This window comes from Brassica oleracea, chromosome C1 (assembly GCF_000695525.1).
Source record: "Brassica oleracea var. oleracea cultivar TO1000 chromosome C1, BOL, whole genome shotgun sequence".
NCBI lineage: Eukaryota > Viridiplantae > Streptophyta > Magnoliopsida > Brassicales > Brassicaceae > Brassica > Brassica oleracea.
The window spans coordinates 43,587,162-43,610,634 of record NC_027748.1 but is presented as its reverse complement, the minus strand read 5'-3'; the positions used below and the strand labels follow the sequence as shown (position 1 = coordinate 43,610,634).

At 32.0% G+C, this 23,473-nt stretch overlaps 2 protein-coding genes and 1 long non-coding RNA gene across 5 annotated transcripts; 2 read left to right on the top strand and 1 right to left on the bottom strand.

Moving 5' to 3' along the window:
* Window positions 1-4,144: 4,144 nt before the first annotated feature.
* Window positions 4,145-5,738, top strand: LOC106342598 (pyruvate, phosphate dikinase regulatory protein 2-like). Its single transcript, XM_013781613.1, has 3 exons — window positions 4,145-4,705; window positions 4,788-5,427; window positions 5,517-5,738. The coding sequence occupies exons 1-3, from the start codon at window positions 4,349-4,351 to the stop codon at window positions 5,621-5,623; spliced, it is 1,104 nt and encodes a 367-aa protein (XP_013637067.1). The 5' UTR covers window positions 4,145-4,348; the 3' UTR covers window positions 5,624-5,738.
* A 739-nt stretch (window positions 5,739-6,477) lies between these two features.
* LOC106342684 (peroxidase 27) lies at window positions 6,478-22,175 on the top strand. Of its 2 annotated transcripts, XM_013781799.1 has the most exons (5): window positions 6,478-6,786; window positions 6,885-7,070; window positions 7,159-7,318; window positions 7,387-7,605; window positions 21,787-22,175. In XM_013781799.1, the coding sequence occupies exons 1-5, from the start codon at window positions 6,574-6,576 to the stop codon at window positions 21,966-21,968; spliced, it is 960 nt and encodes a 319-aa protein (XP_013637253.1). In that variant the 5' UTR covers window positions 6,478-6,573; the 3' UTR covers window positions 21,969-22,175. The 2 variants fall into 2 exon arrangements, with proteins under 2 accessions (XP_013637253.1, XP_013637180.1); XM_013781726.1 differs by lacking the exon at window positions 21,787-22,175 and having other exon boundaries at window positions 6,482-6,786; window positions 7,387-7,969.
* On the bottom strand, window positions 19,237-21,488 carry LOC106342830. Of its 2 annotated transcripts, XR_001269898.1 has the most exons (4): window positions 20,772-21,488; window positions 20,325-20,443; window positions 19,849-20,211; window positions 19,237-19,751 (listed from the first exon to the last, which is right to left on the bottom strand). It is a non-coding gene; the product is annotated as an uncharacterized LOC106342830 (long non-coding RNA). The 2 variants fall into 2 exon arrangements; XR_001269893.1 differs by having other exon boundaries at window positions 19,237-20,211.
* Window positions 22,176-23,473: the final 1,298 nt, after the last annotated feature.

Here is a 23,473-nt window from a genome sequence, read left to right as displayed (position 1 = left end):
GTTTATATTTTCTCTGTAACCTTACGTACAACTACTTGATTGTCGTTTTTTGTTGATCCTGGAACACAATGTTTTACGCACCGCTCTCACGAATTTAGTTGGTAAAACATATTTGTTTAAGATCATTATAGATAAGGTTAATTATCAGTACGAGGACGACACATTCAAGGTGCAGAAGATTATCACCAACCCATATATGATAAACGAGTTTGACGTGTCCTCTTATCCTAAGGTACATGTCTTTTGAATAACTGCCCGAGTCTTTATATAGTGTTTTTTGATAATTTAAAGACTTTTAACTTGATATGATTAGGGAGGTTCAAACATGTTCTACCCAGATTTTTCTAATGGGTCTGAAGACCCAGAGGTAATATATTGATTGATCTCTACTAACTATGTTTGAATACGCCTAAGTGTTTTATTTTAAATAACAATTCGTGTGTTTCAGGGTTCTACGCTGCTAACTGGTAGTTCTTCTGTTGACTCTAAATCTAATGTGAAGACTCCTGCTAACAAACATGGACCTTTTACAAGAGTACTGCTAACAAACATGGACCTTCAGATTCGATCAAGAAAGTGAAGACTGAAAAAAGTGGCTGAAGGGTTACAGCATGCCTGTCTACTTTTTAATTATTCTTATAAGTATTTTATTGGTGTTGGCTTTATATTCTTTTGCTTATAGTCACCCGTTGGTTCAATTCGAGCCAATACATGTGTGATTGTTGGAGATGAAAATGTGAGTATACTATTTCATACTTATGTAAATTGTTATATACTAAAGTTTTCTAATATATAGTCTAACTTATTACAATAGGGTGCAACGATTGAAGCAACTTTGCCTTGGTATGTCAATTTGTCGTTTGGAATAAACCTAGAAGAAGGTGCTTGGTTTGAGATCAATGATTTTAAACTAATGCATGCTTTTGCATTGATACGTCCAACGAAGAACAAATACCATATCAGCATCACGCGAAAATCATTTTTTTCAACGATTCAGACTATCACAGACTGTAACTTTCTTTGATGTGCGCGTTACATGGATATTCTCCGTGGTCTATCTCATCCTAAGTTTTGTGTTGGTATGACAATTTATTTTAGACAATTTTTCTTACTTTTATATTTTACTTCTATAGCACCCAAATTAGATTTTCTCGGCTAATGTTTAACTACCTTTTTATACGTCACAGACTTATGTGGAGCTATGGTTGAAGTAGGTGATATCGAAGATATACAAGAAATGCAAGGCAACCAGATTTTTGCAAACAATCAAATCCGAATTCGGTTCTCCATGATAGATACTGAGTCTGTGCTATATATTTTAATATATTATGTTTACAAAACTTCATATTATCTAACATAAAAATCATCCTTTTGCAGTTTAACTCAGATTAGGTGTGCTGCTTATGGATCTGTAGCTGAGAAGTTATATCAACACAGGATTGCTTCAAATGCAAATGTTTTCATCTGTGTACTAAAGCTATGGTGAATTGAGAGGGCTAATGGTAAGTTTTTTTCTAATGAATATTAGTAATCCCGCCCAAAATTGTTTATTGTTTATGATCAGAACTGAATGGTTGAGTTTTATAGGTAGCTTCACACATTTAACAACTGTTGAAGGCTGTTCGGATATTTTATTTGATCCTGAGATTTCTCAAATAAAGTATACTACAAATCAATGTGAGTTTATACTGATTTCAATTTTTTATCTAACAATAGTTAACATAATTAGTATATGTTAATAGTATTGATGTTATTCCAGGATTCCATTCTGCTCATTTTGATTCAACTTCAAGAGAGTTGAAGACTTTAATATATTATCTTATGAAAGCTTTATGTTATTTTGGGATTTTTTTATTAAAAACTAATTATATGTTTTTGAGGGTCGAATAACCTTCAATTGCTTTTATACTTCAATGTTGTTTTTTGAATTTCGAGAACTATATTTTATTTATTTCACACAGTAATGGTTTTGCTTTTCATTTTCATTAATCTACCAAAAGAAACAAATTTTGAGTGTTTTGACCTATCTTTTCGAAGTTTATTAACATACAGTTTATCAAAAAAACATGTATAATCACAGTGGTTGCCGAATAGTTAACATGTATATCAACATCAAGTCAAAATAAACTCGAATCATAGACTCCGGGTTACACATATTAATCACGTATAATCTCAGAGTTGATGACATCATAGTTAACTGAATCATACCATTAGTTTTTACACACCGTTTACTTAAGGTACACCTTATGTTATACATAATCATAATATATACAATCAACAATGATATAGATATCTAATCCCAAGCAAAGTGCAGGTTACTACTTAGTATTATATATTCAGGATGTTTTCCCCCACCATCTTTAATCTTTATATGCTTGAAAGCCTCTCATATTGTATTTAGATTGGCATATAATTAATTACTAGATCTCGACCCGCGCAACCGCACGGGTTTTTGTTTTCATTTTTTTATAAACATTTTGTTTTCACTTCTAAATTGGTATATATTATAATATATACGAGGTGTGTCTATCAATTTTTAAAACATAATAATTTTACTGTATATTTTTTATTGAATAGATTGTTTGAAACTTTCACATATATTTGTATCTTCTTCTATATATTTTTTTTGCATTATTATTTCATTATTGAAATCGTAACTATATATATAAAGATTGGTAAAATATTTTTTTATCGTCATCTTCAAAGATATTGTAACGTTTCACAAATTTAGAAATTTTTTTAAAAAATTAAACTTTTCGCTTCATAAATTTATATTATCGAGTAAATAATTAAATATTTAGTTTTTGTTTAATTTTTAAAATAAACTATATAGTTTAAAAAAAAAAATTCATTGGTTTAAGGTAGTATAGATTAATCATTGTTAGATAATGATGATTTTTGTTATTTAAAAAAAAATCTTTATAATTTTAAAAGTTAAAATCGACAATATTTAAATAATTAACATATGAAGGTACACTATTACAACATTAAATTATAAATTATATCTATTTAATTTATACAATCTATAAAGCCAATGGATTATCTATTGTTTAAATCTATTTATTTATAGTCCAATAAAAAAATTTGGTAAGCCCAAAATTATCAAGTAACTAATTTTTGTCTGGGAAAATAATGTGCTGTACACCTAACATATTTTGTAACTTGTATTGGGTGTATTGTCGGTGATCTTCATCGTCCCTTCTGTTTCCTCTGTAACCTAAATAGGTAGAAAAACATACGAACTTGTAAGAAAAACTTCAATCCATAAGTAAGTAAAAAAAACAGCTTGACGAAATTCAGGTACCATAATAACCAATTCTCGTCTCCTCGAGAAGTGAATATCGGTTGGGGTTTCTGGAAAATGAAAACACCTCTGATGTTTTAGAACTTTTTTAAAAACAGTCATAGCATTTAGTAATATATGTTAAGGTATTTATTTAAATCACATACCTCCTCATGCCTCCTTCGCTTATAGTTGATTCTGTTTCGAAAAATATAAGAAACCATTTGAGAAGGTCAGAGCTTACAATCATATAATCTTTGTTTATGTCGCTTACAATCATAAACCCAGTCCAAATACGAGTTATAGAGTTATATGTCTTTGACTGAAAAAACAAAAGTATTAACAACACCACGGAAACACAATAAAACTTCATATTCATAACAAATAAGAAACTGGCATACGAGTTATAGAGTTATATGTCTTTGACTGATAAAACAAAAGTATTCATACTGAAAAACAAAATTACTCTTGCTTTTTTCATATGTATTCGTAGAATGCTTTTATTTTATCATTGATATGGGTATGATAAAAGTAATATATGTGTCGTCCAAGAAAAAAAAGAGTAATATATGTTAATCATTCAAATTAGCGTTAAATCAAAAGGAATAGTAGTTTTCTTAAAACATAACCGTGAGATAAGTTGGTTCTGATCGTTAAGGGAATACAGCAGATTATTTAATGTCTCTTATTTAATATTAAGATTATCAATGATTGAAAGTTAGAATAGATGTTTTCAAACAAAGAAGCCCAAAAGCAATAATACATGTAGAAGAAACGCTTCCTCCACCACCCATATGGGCTGTTTTTTTGCATTAAGGCCCAAATAATCTGACAACCATCATAAAGCCACACTAGATTGAACTTGACTTTTGAAAGCCCAAGTATCAAATGAGGACATTTCCATCAAAATCTAATTATAAAACGCTAAAACAAAAAGGTGATTGAAACGCTTAAAATTCAATTTAGCGGTAAAAAGCGTTTGGGGCGGCGTGATTGGATAAGAATTGAGACCGGCGTAAACAAGATGGAGAGACGTAAACAGACAAATGTGTTGATCATTTCACGATGGATTCACGACAAGGCCATCCCGAACCTGATTCCGAATCTCCTCCGGTTCCTCGCTCTCCGAAGCTGAAGGCTAGCTCCAAACTGAACCGATGGTCCATGGCCCGAGCTTTACGCTCCGGCGTCAAGATCATCGACCGTCCGATCAACGCACCTCACCGTCAAGCAACGACGGAGGAGGCTGATAGGAAGACGTCTGCGATCGACGGAGATGACGTGGCGGCGGGAAAGTCTATATATTTGGTCTCCGACGGGACAGGGTGGACGGCGGAGCACTCCGTGAACGCCGCGTTGGGGCAATTCGAAGATCGACTGGTCAATCGCGGATGTTCCGTCAACACCCATCTCTTCTCTTGGGTACTTTTAAACACTTAAAGTCTCATCCTTTTTTTAAAACTTAAAAAAATTAAAATGAGATCTCTGTTTTTTTGGACGGCAGGTGGAGGATGAGGAGAAGCTGTTAGAGATTATAAATCAGGCGGCGAAGCAAAAGGCAATGTGTTTCTACACTTTAGCCAATCCTTCTATGTCCAAATCCGCTAAAGAAGCTTGTGATCAGTTGGGAGTGCTTTCCGTTGATATATTGGGACCGATCATCGAAGGGATTGCGTCTCACTTGGGTGTTTCTCCGTCAGGTCTCACCCGTGGAGCGCCCGGGAGGGTCAAGACTCTCAACGATGCTTATTTCAAAAGAATCGAAGCCATTGAGTTTACCATCAAGCAAGACGATGGGACTTTGCCCGAGAACTTAGGCAAGGCTGACATCATTCTTGTCGGTGTTTCCCGGACCGGAAAGACGCCGCTGTCCACTTACATTGCTCAAAAGGGTTACAAGGTCGCGAATGTGCCGTTTGTGATGGGTGTGGAACCGCCCAAGACGCTGTTCGAGGTTGAACCGAGGAAAGTTTTCGCGTTGACGATTCAACTTGTTGTGCTGCAAGCGATTAGGAGAACAAGGGCTAAAACGTTAGGCGTGGATACAGAAGGAGAGAACAGATACTCTGGCTTTGATCTTGTTCGGAAAGAACTTGATTTCGCATCAAAGATCTATGCAAAAAACCCTGGATGGGCGGTAATAGGTAATAACAATAACAGCTGTTGCACACTCTGATTTTACTATTTTTCTTCATTCAATATCATCATAGTTATTCTTTGGGGGGGGTTGCAGATGTGACGAATAAAGCGATAGAAGAAACCGCAGCTGTGATTCTGCGGCTGTACCATGACAGTAGCGACAGTAGTACTTCTGTACCTTGTATATCAAAACGCTTCTAAGCGTAACAGTTTGCTAGAGTTTTCATAAAACTGCAACTTGTATGTGTTAAGTTGACCTTGTTGGATTCCTTCACGAATTTTTCTATAGCTAATAGTAATACTGTCTACGTCGTCACTTTAGTAAATTATTTCTATTTGATTATGATTTTATGATTGCTAGTTAATCTGTTCATCCACATGAGTAATAGCATGCTAAGACATGACGCTTGCTACCTAGAAAAAAGGTTAAAACGTAGCGGTCAAATGATGGTTGTAATTGGAAGAACATGCAAATAGTGCATGTGGGATCAAATAATTGTTTGCGATAACGTCCAAGACTCAAACATTTCGTTGACAAATGTTAATACACTTTGCTATAACGTCCGAGAATTAATATATGTAAATACTTAATAAGATTAAAAATATAAATTTAATTAAATACTTACAAGTGTTTAATTAGTATACTATTTTAACATATGTTTATATTTTCTGTCTTGTTTCAAAAAAAAGTTTATATTGTGTGTTTTCCCGTAGTTAACACACAAATTAACGTTGTGTTTTTTAGATTTTGTAAAATTTGGCAGCCATTTCGTTCTGGTGCCAGTGGCAGCATCATGCATTTGAAAACAAAAACATAAGTATTATATCTATGCAAACATACAAATAGTATATACACAAACAAGAGACGACTTTTGTCAAATTGCCTTCATTTTATTTCTGTGAACAATGATTTGAGCATAACAAACATCAAAAAGACAACAAGCATTCCACCGCAGACCTATGACGATAGTCAACTACGTTTTGATGTTAAATTAATATCAATGTTCTAACCACAAACTCTCATAGTATAATTCACAATTTCTGTTTACATATATAATTCAATATAAATACCTTCAGTCTTCATCAACAATTCATCACCAATTGAGCAAAAAAACAAAAGCTAAGATAGCTAAATAGCATTTTTTTTTTAAATGGTTGCATCGAAGCGACTAGTGGTCTCTTGCTTTCTCTTAGTGTTGTTGCTAGCTGAGGCCAATGCACAAGGCTTGAAAGTAGGCTTCTACAGCAAAACATGCCCACATGCCGAGGGTATAGTTAGAAAGGTCGTGTTTGCTGCCATGAAGAAAGCTCCTACACTTGGTGCTCCTTTGCTCAGAATGTTCTTCCACGACTGCTTCGTTAGGGTAAGTGACTCTTGACTTTAATATACTTCATTACATCGCACTTTGTTATCACTGTGGGTGAAGCGATAGTCTAATGAGTGAATCATAAATATCGACAGGGTTGTGACGGATCAGTTTTGTTAGATTCATCGAACAATCAAGCCGAGAAAAATGCGGTTCCTAACCTAAGCCTTCGAGGGTTTGGCATCATAGACGATTCCAAGGCAGCTCTAGAAAAAGTGTGTCCGGGCATAGTTTCTTGCTCTGATATCTTAGCCCTTATCGCTAGGGACGCAATGGTTGCAGTAAGTAACCTTCACATGATCAATCATAAAAAAAAAAATCTACATTAAAAGACTTCTTTGAATTAACTACGAATATATTAATATGTAGCTTGAAGGACCATCATGGGAAGTTGAAACGGGAAGAAGAGACGGTAGGGTTTCTAATATCAATGAGGTCAACTTGCCATCACCTTTTGATAACATCGCCAAGCTTATCACTGATTTTCGCACAAAGGGACTCAACGAGAAAGATTTGGTCATCCTTTCAGGTACGGACAAGTGAATGATTTAGTTTGATATATGGAAAATAAATTATTTTGTGTTTTTTTTTATAAAGGTGGACACACTATTGGAATGGGACATTGTCCTCTAATGACAAACCGTCTTTACAACTTCACCGGGAGAGGAGACAGCGACCCGAGTTTGGACTCAGAGTACGCAGCTAACCTCAGGAAGAAATGCAAGCCAACAGATACAACGACGGCTCTAGAGATGGATCCAGGAAGTTTCAAGACATTCGACGTGAGCTACTTCAAGTTAGTGGCTAAGAGAAGAGGGCTTTTCCAGTCGGATGCTGCTCTATTGGACAACTCAAAGACTAGGGCTTATGTCTTGCAGCAGGCACGTGGGTCAACCTTCTTTCATGACTTTGGTGTCTCAATGGTGAAAATGGGTCGGATCGGGGTTCTTACTGGTCGTACCGGGGAGATCCGCAAGATGTGTCGTGTTCCTAACTAAGAGATTAAAAGAATGACGATATCTCTCGCCGAGTTTGATTCTTATGGTTTGCTTCTTCTTTTTTAAAACGTTAAAAAACTATATGTGATTGGTGTTTCTTGGGAATAAAGCTGTATTTAATTTGTCAAACATAAAGCCTTTGTACTTTTTCAAAAAGAGATTGTATTATTGATTGTTCTGAATAAAAATCGTATACATCTCAGTTATTACTTCCATCCTGCTTCCATCGTGCATGTAGGTTCCTCGACGCATAGTCTTCGAAATACATAAAGTTCTTTAGAAATATTTCAGTTTATCAAAAGTTTCAATAAAGTTGCATGAACATTGAATTGATAAGCTTTATATGCATTCAATTCAGTTTTTTTTTACTTGCAAAAGTACATGTCATAAAGTTTTTTAAAAAAATTGAGATCATCTTTAAAAAAGAAAAAGAAAATTGAGATCAAAATTTGAATTTTAAAGAATATTTTTGGCTGACAAAAAAAACAGAATATTGTTTCTGAAATTCACTATGAGTAATGTATATGGTAAAAGCTATAAGGAGCACTATAATATGATATATATACTTATATCTTTCATAAGAAGTGCTATTTGAAAATTTTCCAAACATATTAAAAAGTATTTTAAAACTCACATTAAATAAATATCTTTTTCTAATTAATACATAATACTAAAACTGAATTCTTAATTAAAAATTTATATTAGAAATATAAGAGGACATTTTTGTAAAACAAAAATAAAATCTCAAAAGTATTTACCAAACGGGAAGGTGTTTATCCTAATGCAATAAACTTTTCAGGAGGGTAATTACTATCCATCTGTTCCTGAAATTAATATTTCCTAAAGTGTTCATGCTTATTAAGAATTCAATAAATGTTTATAATTTAATTTTTTTTTACTTTATTATACACTTTCCAATAACTTTTCACCAATGAAATTTAATCGATTCAAATATTTTCATTTAATGTTTCTTAAAAGTATAAAAAAGTATCTTAAACGTATAGAAAATTTATCTTTGTGGAACAAGTAAAAAAATCTAAAACATCTTACTTTCTGAAACGGAAGAAGTATATAACTTTTTCATGTTTTAAAATGTAAAATTGTCTATTATTGTATAGTGTATCTTTTTAAAAATTTTGGACGGTGTTCAACTATGAACCAGGCAGGGCCGATCCTGTGCCAAGCCTAATGAAACATTCGTTTCGAGCCATATGTAAAAATGCCCCTGAATTTGTATAAAAAAAAAAAATTTAGGCCCCTAAACCGAAGAGAGTGAGAAAATTTTATAGGTGGCCTCGGAGATGTAGCAGCAGGGCCGGCCCTGGGCTAAAGCCTGTAAAGCCAGGGCTTTCGGCGCCAAGAAGAATATATTTTAGGGGCGCCATTTTTTTTCGTATGTGTCACTTTAGTCTAGTGTCTTTGAGCTTCCCTTTTAACATATGGGTTACAAGTTAGAATCTCACCTTCCTTTTTTTGATAATAATAACTTTTATTTTTTTTCAAGAATAACAACAACTAAAAATACACGGATGAATTGGGTCCATGCTCCAACCACCTTAATTTCTTTTATTATGTATAGAATACAGATGATTTGATTTCTTTTATTTTATTAAAAGTTAGTATTTATTTTCTCCTTTTTTTAATTTTTCGGTTTGCTAGAATACGTGTGAATAAGGGATATTATAAAACAATTAATTTTAGTTACCAACTGCTCATGTTCCACTGTTTCATAGTAACTGATCTTTGTGAGAATAGCTCTATGAAAATTTCATACAAGCCTTTTTATTTTATTTTTTCTTTTTTTCCAGTTTTGTAATTTTGTTAGGGACTTTTGAAATTCACAAAACTTAAATCTATTATAGGGGTTTAACTCTGAAACTTTGTGAAAACATAAAAATTGTAAATTTGATGTTAGCATATCTTACTATATGTTTTGCTCTATCTATAAATTATATTTTTTTGTTCTTTTTGTTTCTTTATATTTGTAGAAAATGCTACTAAAAGAGTTCTAAAAATCAACCAAGTGAACTGAAAATAGGAAATGAAAACAGAGAAAGATGAACTGCAAATAATGTTTTGATGTTTTTGTATTTATTGGCTTTGTTTAAAATAACTTAAGTTTTAAGGAGTAATATTTACTACTTATAATTTTATAATTATAATACGGAAAATTTTAGTTAAGATAAAAGGGCAACATTATTCTAATCCGCTTTAGGCGCCAAAAAAGTCCTGACCGGCACTGTGTAGCAGCCGCTTTGCCAAAGGCTTTGGCTCGGCGTGGACATCGGGTTATGGTAATATTTTTATCACGAGCTAAGCTGTCTGGTTATTGAAATCAACTCAAACTTGTTAGTGAATCATTTTTCGTTACTTTGCTTGTTAGGTTGTGGTTCCTCGGTATGCAGAGTATGAAGAAGCTAAAGATGTAGGGGTACGGAAGAGATATAAGGTGACCGGGCAGGTATAACAGCTGCTTAATGTATCAAAATTGAAATTTTCCTTACTTCTCATTCATAATTCATTAACAAAAATATTTGAGGTAGAGAGTCTTTTCAAATGGAGCACAGTTTCCTTGCAGGATATGGAAGTGATGTACTTCCATGCATACATCGATGGTGTGGATTTTGATTGATAGTCCTGTGTTCCGGCATCTCAGTAATAACATTTACGGTGGAAACAGACTTGTAAGATCTTATTACTCTCCCTGTTCTCTACCAACTAATAAATTATCAACCTTACATGTATGGTTTTTGTGAATGAATGCAGGACATCTTGAAGCGGATGGTTTTATTTTGCAAAGCCGCTGTTGAGGTAAAACCTCTGGCGCTCCAATATCATAATTTTGCTTTATCCTTATACCAGTTTTGGACTGGTTTCTGTGTCCAGGTTCCTTGGTATGTCCCTTGTGGAGGAGTGTGCTATGGAGATGGAAATTTAGATTTCATCGCAAATGATTGGCACACTGCTTTGCTCCCTGTCTACTTGAAAGCCTATTACCGAGATCACGGATTAATGAAATACACACGTTCTGTTCTTGTTATCCATAACATCGCCTCACCAGGTTAGTAAATATTCTCCATTCCATTTTAAAAAACTGATCTACTTCATTCTTATATTAACCTAATGGTGGTAAAATAGGGTCGAGGACCGGTAGATGATTTCTCATGCGTGGATCTACCGGGCCATTACTTGGACAGCTTCAAGTTATATGACCCTGTGGGAGGAGAGCACTTCAACATCTTCGCGGTCGGTCTCAAAGCTGCGGAGAGTTCTCACCGTTAGCCATGGATACTCCTGGGAGGTTAAGACCTTAGAAGGAGGCTGGGGTCTTCACAGCATCATTAATGAAAAGTGAAAACGACTGGAAGTTTAGAGGGATTGTCAACGGTCTCGATACAAAAGAATGGAACCTAAAATTTGATCTTCACTTGCACTCTGATGACTACACAAACTATTCCTTGGAGACTCTTCACGTTGACGTTGGTAAGCCCCATAGAAGCGTGGTCAAAGTAAATGTGTAATCAGTAGTACATAGATGCATTTAATTTGGAGATATTGATATATTTAATGCTAAACACTTACAGTATTTACTAAAGAACGTATGCCACAAATCTCAAAATTTAGCCGCACCCAACTGATTCCTTTATTGTGAGGATGGTATCACCAGAAGCTCCACCAACACCGTTTCTCGCAAAACGATTCCACTGAAGAAAAATATCAAACCAAACCAAACCAACATAACATTTTTATGAAACTATTATTACTCACACAGTAGTTCAAGTACTGTAAACCCCCACAACACTTGAACTACATATCCGCTAGGGTGAAACGGTCATGCGCACTCAATCACTGCAACTCATTCTCAATAATCATAAACATTTAAGGTTTGCTGTCATAAATTCACCCGAGCAAGCACCCCGAGAGTAATAATCGGCATAGGTCAAGTTTAAATCAAGCTTCACATCACATCCGGGAAACCACACTATTCACTCAAGAAAACCTCAAAACCAAACAACGTGAACCCAAACAAGTGGTAAGAGCCGACTCGAAATGATGCCAGCAAAACCTATGTCCATAACCTCGCGCTTGCGCGGAGGCCCGTCCCTAGTCATACTTAAAAGTAGAGTGTTAACTCTTTAAATGGTAAGAGTTTTCTTCGAGTTTTACTATATACTAGTATGATCATAAAATTCTAATTATATAATAAATGTTTATATTTTTTTTATTTTTTTTTTGTCAGCAATAAATGTTTATATTAGTCACATATTTTTTAAATCTCTATAATACATTGGTACATAGATTTAAAAGTAATCAAATAAAGTAGCAGAGAGCACTAAACATTTTCTTTGACTTTGTTTTGAGAAATGAATAGGGAGAATTTGTTGAATAATCATAGTAGAAAAAAAAATTAACAATATAGCCATGACTTGAAAAATGTGTCTCTTTGCTACATAAATGGACATTGAAGTCCTTCCTAGCGCGTGAGCATTTGTATACTACACCCAACAACCATATACCATTCTATTTAGAATGTCGATATAGAATAGATCATTTAAAACGGACATATATCTATAGAGAAGAATTTAATTTCTTAACTAGATCTCGATCCGCGTAATCGCGCGGGTTTTTGTTTTCAATTACTTTTATATAAATATTTTATTTTTAATTCTAAATTGGTATATATTATAATAGATTGTTTCAAACTTTCACATGTATTTGTGTCTTCTTCTATATATATATTTTCGGATTATTATTTTATTATTAAAATCATAACTATATATATAAAGATTAGTAAAATATTGTTTTATTGTCATATTCAAAAATATTGTAACATTTTACAAATTTAGAAAGTTTTTTAAAAATTAAACTTTTCGCTTCATATATTTATATTATCGAGTAAATAATTAAACATTTAGTTTTTGTTTAATTTTTAAAATAAACTACATAGTTTAAAATTTGTTTTCATTGGTTTAAGGTAGTAAAGACTAATCATTATTAGATAATATGATTTTTGTTATTTAATTTTTTTTTATAATTTTAAATGTTAACATCGATAAATATTTAAATATTTAGTATATAGAGGTATAGTATCACAACATTAAATTATATATATTTAGTTTATACTATCTATAAATTCAATGGATCATCTATTGTTAAAATTTAATTATTGATAGCCCAATAAAAATTTATGGTAGACCCAAAATTTAAATGATAAGATTAGATATTAAATGTAACATGCTTTTCTAAGAAAATGTCCATTAGATCCATTTTTAAAAAAATCACACATGAATCAAGGTTGTGACTTCTGTTTTAATACATAAGATATTATTTATTTGTAGTGTTTAGTGGAGTAAAAACAATGTTTAAATAAAAGAACATATTTGTATGTAAGAAACTTGCTCAAGTGTATGTGTATCATGCGAAAAAAACATATTTGATTGATTTAGTATAAATTAAATCAATTTTATATTTTATATTTGATGGCTACATATATAGTATAGTATGTAGAAGTATTAGAGCAAGAGAGAAAAAGATAGAGAGGGAGGGAGAGAGAGGGAGGGAGAGAGAGGGAGGGAGAGGAGGGGAGGGAGGGAGAGGGAGATGGGAGAGAGAAAAAGAAAGAATGTATACTTGCAATTCTATTCTATATTTTGTAAATAATATATAATACAACAATATATAATTTGAATATTACATATTAGGGAGAAAGGAATAAAAGAGAGAAGGAGAGTAAGTGAAAGACAAAAAAAAAATACATTGAGAGAGGTAAAGATAGATGAAGATAAAGATGGTAATAGAGAAGATAGATAGAGGGAGAGATTGCATTAATAGAGATTGTATAATTATAATTCTATTCTATGTTTCGTAAATAAAATAGAAAAAATCTTATTATAACTGTACATATTTAATTTATAAATATATGTTAGTTTTTATACAAAAAAAAATCTATGTTTTTTTATATATTTAAAAAATTCAAATAAGTAATTTTTAAACTTATAAAGTTATATAAAAATAAGAGGTGAAAGTAAGAAAAGGCAATGTAGAAAATAATACTTAAATATGATAGCCTAAAGATTGCTATGGTTATATAGTTAATTTTATAGTTTGTTATGTGCATGTTGCCTAATTCCCCAAATGAATACATCATGCATACTTTTTTTTTTTGGTCTAAATGTTAAATCATGCATACTAGAAAGCTTGTTTTACAAAACAGAAGATACACATAAAAATAAGGTATATGATACATTTTATTTTTTGTAAATAATATATACTTCTTAAAAATATAAATCTCTTCGTTATCTAATATATTAAAACAGAATTACAAATTAGACTTAACCCTGAGTTTTACTCAAAAATTATAACTTTATGCCATTGGTTTATACACAGTCGTTTTATTTAATTACTAAACGTTTGAACCAATTACTTAAATTGAAGGATCCACGAACATAATATCAAAGTATTGGCTCCTTCTTCTCCAAGTCGCAACTCTGGTGCTCCGTTAAAGCTTTCCGAGGTGGCTCCTGGTCTCACCGTCTTTGACTCACTGTGCTCTGCGACCGTGCTCTCCTACCCACTGTGGCTCTTCCTCCATGCCCTCCAGTACTCTTCATCTATGCCGCTTTGTTGCGTGACGCGTCTGAAGTCCACGACCTCTCTATTCCGTGTCTCTGCTCCGTTTCTCCGTCGTGGCCTTCGTCGTCATGGCCGCCGGCGTCATCAAGCTCCAGATACAGCGAAGAGAAAGCTCGATCCATTACTATGGCTGGCTTCTCCGTATTTGCACTTTAGGTCCCTCACATTTCTGATTATTTTCAAATCAGCCCAAATATTTGTAAATTGCAGAAACTTACTCCCGAATCAACCCTAATCTTTCAATTGTGTTTTCTAGACCCGCGAATATTCCATTCGACGGACCCAATTAGCATTTGTTTACTCTGTTTAATTTTCTGATGCGGCTAGAATTTCATTTTTTTAAACATGGCTACAATTTCATTTATTTATCTACATAAAAAACGTTGACATCTCTATTAATCAACCGAGTGTATTAAAATCGAGTGCATAAAATTATGTTGGTATGTCTTTGGTTTTTTGTATACATTCAATTGTCATACGTCTTTGGTACAAACCAAACCAAAAAATCTTTGGGAAAATACAAAATATAGTAATATACACAACTTTAATTAAGGCAATCAAAAATCATACTATTGTCAAACAAAATACTCGAAATTAACTATATTTTTCTAAAAGGAAATCGTGAGACATATTTATGCGGAATGTTAGTAAGTATTCAATTGAAAATATATGAAATCTTAATTAGTTCCATAAAATATTTGTCAAAATCAACCACTTTACCTATAACTTAGCTTAACAATATCCTTGTTTTTGCTATCACATTAACCAAAAAGATTTTGATCTTTTACATACAATCTATAAATGAAAAACTAGAATATTTATTTTCTATATAATATCACATAAAGTCGAAAAAAGTTTTGGAAATATTTAAAGAAATTATATTTCCTTTAAAATATATATATTTCAATATTCCTATTTATTCCGAGATAATCTTTTAATTTTAATAGGATACAAAAAATTTATTCTTGGACAAAACCAATCATAATCGATTTTCTAAACTATGTATTCAAATCTAAATATCTAATCCTAACAGAGGAAATATGATCAATTTTAAAAATATCAGAATTGACATTTATTTAAATTCTTTTTATAAAACTTGCAAATTACACTGTTGAGAATATTTTGTGCTGATTATTTCCATATTTCACAATCGCACAAACCATATATATACCATATATTACGTGAAACTATTTTATTCTGAAAAATAAACAAATCATGTCTAACAAAAGAATTAATATCACTATATGTAATGTTGTTATGTAATGTTGATGATGAAAAAAAAGAAAAAAAGAATTAATATCACTATATGTAATACGGATGATGAAAAAAATGAATTAATATCACTATATGTAATGTTGTTATGAAAAGAAAATTGATTACAAATGTGTTACTTAGCGAATATTTTGTATAACTTCTATTCGAATACATTCAAACCATACAAATATTTATATAAACCACTATAATCATAAACTCTATAAGACAATATATAAAATTATCTTAAGTTTCTGATATAAAATTATGTTGCTGGAAAGTTCATATTAAACAAATATTTTGATGGTAAGTGCATAAAGTATATACAATCTATAATATAAATCAAATTAAAAAATCTTTAAAGATATCAAAATGAATGAAAACATCCGCGCGGGCGCACAGGTCAAAATCTAGTTAACATAATAAAAGAGAAAGCGAGACCCAAAGGTTTAATTAGATTGAGATTAATGATCTCAATCTCACCATTTAGAGCCTAATAATAGTAATCCTAATCTAGAGGAATGTTCATTAAAGAAAGCGCGTACAAGTGTATAGCCAGCTTTAGTAATGTGGAAATATATAAACTGAGAATTTTGGAAATTAATTTAATTAAGAAGTAAATGATACTAAGGACATCTTGAAATGGCAACTAAATTTTTGAAACCGGGTATATAACGTGTTTATCTTATGTTGTTAAGATCGTTGGGCAACGTGTGGTGTAGGACCGTCTCAAATTATTTCTAGATCCTCTTCAAAAAATATTAATAGTATATTTGACGATTTAATTAATTAAGAAACTTTAAAAGTTAATAATTATGTTTGATGTTTCTTTAAAATTATAAACTCTAATCTAGGAATATATCTAAAATTTTAAAGTTTTTATCATAATGTATTTATATATTTTTAAAAAATTCTTAATTTGTTCTTAATTTTTGCTTATTATTTCTTATTTTTTTCTTGTTTTTATATTTGAGACATGTTTAACCGTTCCACTAGCACATGTTATTAGACAGCCCTGTTGTGGTGTATTATTGTTATTCACATGTTATATCTAAACTATCAAAACTGAAGTACAGTTTGGAATTAACCCTTAATTCACCTTTATAATTAAAAGTGAATGCCACTGAAAACTAATTAATCCTAATTTTCAGCATTAATTGTCATTTTCCTTATTTAAAACAATCATAAACCGTGACTTTCATTTACATATATGGTTTTCGGTTTGTGTTGCAATTAATACTCTATTTTTGTTTGGAAATCTAAACCACTTTGTGTTTGTTACGAATTGTTTAATATAACTCATTCAAAATTGTTAATTTTAACATATACTTAACCGGTTAGATGGAAATCAGAACATAACTCATATATTACCATAAACAATACAGAAATCAATTTAATGGTAGGATTACAGAAATTACAATTTTAAACAAAAATTATTTTATAATGACTTATTTAACTAGCAATTCACATTAACAAATAATTTATTAGTCTTAACGATATGAACGAAATTATTTATAAGGTGATTATAATGGTTTGGATGATTTTTGATTAAATCGGATTCAATCGAGCACTATATGTAGTTACTAGTGGTTTTCCGGCGCTACGCGCCGGGTTCGTGTGTTTTATTTTGTAAAAAATAAAATTAATTTTATGGTATTAGTAAATAAAATATTTTCAAATATATGAAGATGAAAATATATTGAAAGAGAATGATAATTTTTTGATCCATTTGATAGTGGTTAGCGACCGTAGTGTATTACTTTGTTTTGAAGTTGCCTAGGTCAAAGAAGAATAGCATAAATAATTTTTAATTTTCTGTATTTTGTGTTATATTAGTAAACATTCGTTATATTAAAAATTATCTCTATTTTAAATTTGGTAAGATTTAAAATATACTAAATATATTATTTAAATATTTAATCAAATATTAACAAAACGGAAAATATAGAAATTTTTGTAATATTTTAGAATGTGTTGCTTGGTGCTCTCTCTTTATTCAGGTGTTGAAGTGGTGCATTGTGAAGAAAGTATTATATTTTATTAGTATAAACATTTATCCTCTCATGTCTCTAAATAAAATCAATTAATATTTTAAATCAACCAAATTATTTTAAATCAACCAACCTCTACTTATATAATGAATGAATATTTTCTCATTAAGTATATTTTAATTAAATAGGCAATCAAAATTTATAAACTTTAAAATGAAATGCTAAATTGTGGTTTTATATTTGTGTTGTTTGTTGTTGTTAATTTTTTGGATGTATATTTGTTGAGCAAACTTAAATCTGCGTAGTGGTTTCATATATAGTAGAAACTCTATAAATTAATATTCAAAAAATTAACAAACCCTATAAATTAATAATTTTTACGATCCCAAATTAAACTATAACACCAATCGATAAGATAATACATTTTCTAAAAAAGTATATGTAGATATATGGTCTCATTAAAATTATAAATTAATAACATGCTATTCATGCTAATCATTTTAAATTACCAATTATGTATTATTGACCGCCGGACTATTTTAGATAAACATTTGGCAAAAATAATTAGATGTTAAGTAAAAGATATTCTCTAAGATGTCAGTTGACTATGAAGAAACTATAGTTATTTTATATTGTATAGTTTTAATCTTGAAATGTATTAAGAAAGTATTTTAAACCGAGGGGAATATATAAATATTGAAGATTTTGAAAAAATACTATTTACTTTTAGTAGGCAAAATTTATTATTTTCTGAACTTCAACTGTGATGATGTCTAAAGTTTTGCCCGAATGATTGATTGAAAAAACAAATGCAAGTTTGTTCAGTTATAAAAACTGAAGAACAAATACATATTGAGTATGAAGTTTTAGTAATATATATGACAACAAATCCGCTGATTGTCATGGTTCGAAAGTTATACAGAACATTTTCTTGAAAACGCATTTTCTTGAAAACGTTGATTAAGCATAAAATTAAATAAGCACCCTTATCGAAACCTTACTAAAATGAGAAGAATGTCTTTAACAACATTTTGCAGAATATTTTTTCAAAAAAGAAAAAAAAAAACATTTTGCAGAATATTTATACGTAAGCACCCTTATACGAAGGAAAATGGTTGGTCTTCTAAAATTAAGTAAGCACCATATCGAAATTTTATTAAAATAAGAAGATTGTCTTTAACAACATTTTGCATAATATTTATACGTACTGGCAGGACGTAGGGAAATATGGTTGCACTGAGCTCACCTTGGATGTCTGACAATTTTAAAAGTAAAGTTGTGTAAATATAGCAGTTAGAATCGTAAACAAGAGTTACACGTAGAGGATTAGAACAAAACCAGGTAGCTGTCGTGGTTACAAAAGCGAATCTGCTCAATTGGTATCGGTTTTAGACGAATCCGTAACCAAACCAAAAGAACATGAACGTTTTCATAGCTACAAAATATCCACCTTAAGGTCATTAAAAATACAATTGAGACTAATAAACAGCTTCCGGCACACCTGTTAATAACATGAACATGAGGATCACTTGACGTTTCTCAAGTGGTGGGCATTCGAGAGAAGTGATCTAAAATGGCTTGTGAAGACTAATAAAGAGCTTCAGGTACAACACTGGGTAGTAGGTAATACTTTGTAAAAAGTAAAAAATGAGAAACAAACAAAACTCACAGCAAATGCATCCTATCAACGTTAGACTAAAGCAATCAGAGACTCACCACATACAACTAAACAATCTGAGTTTTCAATCTCCATGAAAAACGCTGAGCCAAAGATGTAGAGCAGCTCTTCAACGGTTTGTCTCACAATTGCTGTAGCAGTAACTCTAAAATGTCTACCCCAACCGGTTACTATATCAATCCCTGCAGGGCGGAACCTGAGACTAACATCTGCTTACGGAACCAAGCAAACGTCTTTTTTACAGTCCGTTTGACAATACATGGAGATTAAGCTAGTAGTTGCTGCTCTTCTCTCTTTATACATCATGGAAAATGCTTTTTTCTTCTGCAACTTCTTAAACAGATCCGACCTATTCTTTTAAGAAAACAGAGGAAGAACGCCAAGCATTTATTCCTTGGCACTGGAAGAAAACTAAGAAAGAAAACTCATTATATAGGTTGAAATTTCTTAGCTTGTACATGTTTAAGTATATCTTAGCTTGTACATGCTTAAGTATCTTAGGTCTTACCGGTCCTTGTCGTTGTTCAACGCAATCACGCAAAGCCAATCATGGAGATTGTACTTTCTCAAATATATCTGGTCAGATACTTGGAAGTTCCTCAAAATGAAAATCGTGATGTACCATTTGGAGAGGTTGGGAGCGGTGATGACGATAACGGTGATCTTGCCTTTGTCTCTCTCGCATAATGGAAACGGTGTCACTAAGAGTTCCGGCTTGGCGCCGACTTTGATTTGTTCCTGAAGAAACTTCTCAAGCGTGGAGAAATCCATGTTCGTATCATCAGCTGGTTTAGAGCAATCAATAACAAAAACCACTCACTTGACTTAACGGCCACTCCTCGAGCATGCACACGACAATTTGTAACTCTAGCTGAAATGCAAAAATTGTCAAGTTAGTGGAAGATTAGAGAAAATAGTATCCTAATTTCGATCCTGACATAATCTTAATATCACCGTTTAGTAGCAAATTTATTTAAAAATTACCAATTCTCTTGGTGACAATAGTTGTGATAAGAATATAAGATCTAGATACTCATCACTGTTTATTAGCTAAAGTGTTCGCTCCAAATTCAGGCATCAAATATGCTTGGCTCACACTCAATCTATAAAACAAAGAAGACAGAGAAAAGTTAGAAACCCAAGAACATCCATATCCATGCAAAGCTAAACAGCAAAAAAGAACTTTCTGCGTCTTTTTTTTTTACTGGAAGACTTCTTTTTTTCTGAAAGACCAAGTTAACAACGGAAGACTGAAAACCTCAGAGGTTGTTATAAATCTGAGAATCATGCAAGCATACACTTCAAGTACCACCAGATACATATCATGAATTAGTATAAGTGATATTGCTTCCTTTTTATTTACTATTGCTAATAATACTTGCATAAAGTCTATAAGACAATCATGAGAGAACCAAAAGAAATAAACTTTACCATGAGATTAGTACGGAGGCATCATGAGCACTGAGCAGTAGAAGGCAAAGCTGAAAGCCTTTTTCAGATACCCTCATATCCTTCTGCTAACTCATTTAAAATCTTGGGTCTTTTGCAAATTTCTCTCCGTCTGCAGAATCTCCAAGGAATATACTCAAAGCCTCTTGTTCAGCTTCATCTTCCGTTTTTATTCTCTGAAGTCCCAACCCTTTCACCGCCTCTTCCCCTTACACTGTTTCCTTCAGCTTCACCGTGGGAAAGCTGGGTCCTTGCTCTTCTCCAGTCTCTTCTGGACTCAATTGGGGCGATGGAGTTTCATCCTTGGGTGGTTGAACTCGCGTCTGATGCAGCTGCGGAGGTTGAGGCCGATTTTATCAATCGTAATATCTGCATCAAGTAATACACTTTTGCCACTTCTGAACAACCTTCAGATGATGTCGGAATCCTCCGTTGAATCTTCCGCCACAGCAGCAACCGCCTGATTCTTATTTGCCAGAGACAACTTTATAGCTGAACTCTGATCCTTTGCCTTCGGGCCGCTTCACAAATCCACTAATCATTATTATCGTAACAAATATCAGAGATCATAAGAAAAAGAGTTCCAAGTTTGCCTTTAAAATAGAGAGGAGACGACGAGAAACTGTTATCAAATAAATTTTGGGAGGAGGATCGTCTACGGAAACAAACTTATTAGGGTATTTGGAAAGGCAAGAAATAGGATCAGAAAGAGAGATTAACAACGACGGGAGGTGATGAGTATGCCACGTGTCTGTAAAAGCCTCTTCTTCCATGCTGACGTGGCAGCAGGAGGTGAGAGAAAACTCTACTTTATGTATATAGATATGTTTAAATTTTAGTTTGACTATCATGTATATTGCTTCAGAAATTAAACGTGGAGAATTATCATAATCTATATTTTAACAAATATTCTTAAAAGTAACAAGTAATTAATTCTACACATAATTTTATATATATTATGACGTGAGCTACTTCAAGTTAGTGGCTAAGAGAAGAGGGCTTTTCCAGTCGGATGCTGCTCTATTGGACAACTCAAAGACTAGGGCTTATGTCTTGCAGCAGGCACGTGGGTCAACCTTCTTTCATGACTTTGGTGTCTCAATGGTGAAAATGGGTCGGATCGGGGTTCTTACTGGTCGTACCGGGGAGATCCGCAAGATGTGTCGTGTTCCTAACTAAGAGATTAAAAGAATGACGATATCTCTCGCCGAGTTTGATTCTTATGGTTTGCTTCTTCTTTTTTAAAACGTTAAAAAACTATATGTGATTGGTGTTTCTTGGGAATAAAGCTGTATTTAATTTGTCAAACATAAAGCCTTTGTACTTTTTCCAAAAGAGATTGTATTTTTGATTGTTCTGAATAAAAATCGTAACTCCCCCTGGAAATTCGAGTAAATCTCCCGCTGGTGCGTTTCCACTACCCTCTTACCTTACTAAAACACATGAAACATCAACTATAAAGACCGAGGAGTACATGGAAACAAAAGAGGAAAAAACACATGAAGAATCCACTAGTGATACTAATGAACCTTCCAAGGACGAAGAGCAGCCACCTCCTCTGGCTGGAGCAAATGTCATGAATGTCATATTGGTAGCTGCAGAGTGTGCTCCATTTTCCAAAACAGGTAATTACTCCACTTGTTATCTTGTTTGATATTTGTTTAAATTTGAAGTTTTGTGGAGAGAAACTCTATATTTGAAGTTTCACTGCTCAAAACTTCAAATTTGAAGTTTCATATTTTTATTTGCATTTTGGTCTTTACAATTACACATCACATTATGATTCATAAATATTTTCTTGGTTGATGTTTTCATGAAATGGCACAATGGTCAAACCCACAAAAGAGAAAGCGAGACCCAAATTAAGGTTTAATTAGATTAATGTCAAATCAATCTCACCGTCTTATATATTAAAACAGAAGTCACAACTTTGATTCATGTGTAATTTTTTAAAAAATGGACTTAATGGACCTATTCTTATACAGTCATGTTACATTTAATATCTAATCTTATCATTTAAATTTTGGGCCTATCAAAAAATTTTATTGGGCTATCAGTAATTAGATTTAAACAATAGATGATCCATTGGATTTATAAATAGTATAATTAAATAGATATAATTTAATGTTGTAATACTATATCTCTATATGCTAAATATTTAAGTATTTGTCGTTGCAAACTTTTAAAATTATAAAGACTTTTAAAAAAAAATCATATTATCTAACAATGATTAATCTTTACTACCTTAAACCAACGAAAACAAATTTTAAACTATATAGTTTATTTTAAAAATTAAACAAAAACTAAATGTTTAATTATTTACTCGATAATATAAATCTATGAAGCGAAAAGCTTAATTTTTAAAAAACTTCCTAAATTTGTGAAATGTTACAATATCTTTGAAGATGACAATAAAAAAATATTTTACTAATCTTTATATATATAGTTACGATTTTAATAATGAAATAATAATCTGAAAAGATATATTTAGAAGAAGATACAAATACATGTGAAAGTTTGAAACAATTTATTCAATGAAAAAAATATACAGTGAACTTATTATGTTTTAAAAATTGATAGACACATATATATTATAATATATACCAATTTAGAATTGAAAACAAAATATTTATATAAAAATAAATGAAAACAAAAAATCCGCGCGGTTGCGCGTATCGAGATCT

What these genes read in the sequence shown, in the direction of transcription:
- LOC106342598 (XM_013781613.1), top strand. Translation starts at nt 4,349, where the DNA reads ATGGATTCACGACAAGGCCATCCCGAACCTGATTCCGAATCTCCTCCG. An exon ending in ACACCCATCTCTTCTCTTGG is followed by an intron (nt 4,706 to 4,787) that starts GTACTTTTAAAC and finishes TTTGGACGGCAG; the next exon opens with GTGGAGGATGAGGAGAAGCT. An exon ending in CCCTGGATGGGCGGTAATAG is followed by an intron (nt 5,428 to 5,516) that starts GTAATAACAATA and finishes GGGGGGTTGCAG; the next exon opens with ATGTGACGAATAAAGCGATA.
- LOC106342684 (XM_013781799.1), top strand. Translation starts at nt 6,574, where the DNA reads ATGGTTGCATCGAAGCGACTAGTGGTCTCTTGCTTTCTCTTAGTGTTG. An exon ending in TCCACGACTGCTTCGTTAGG is followed by an intron (nt 6,787 to 6,884) that starts GTAAGTGACTCT and finishes AAATATCGACAG; the next exon opens with GGTTGTGACGGATCAGTTTT. An exon ending in AGATTTGGTCATCCTTTCAG is followed by an intron (nt 7,319 to 7,386) that starts GTACGGACAAGT and finishes TTTTTTATAAAG; the next exon opens with GTGGACACACTATTGGAATG.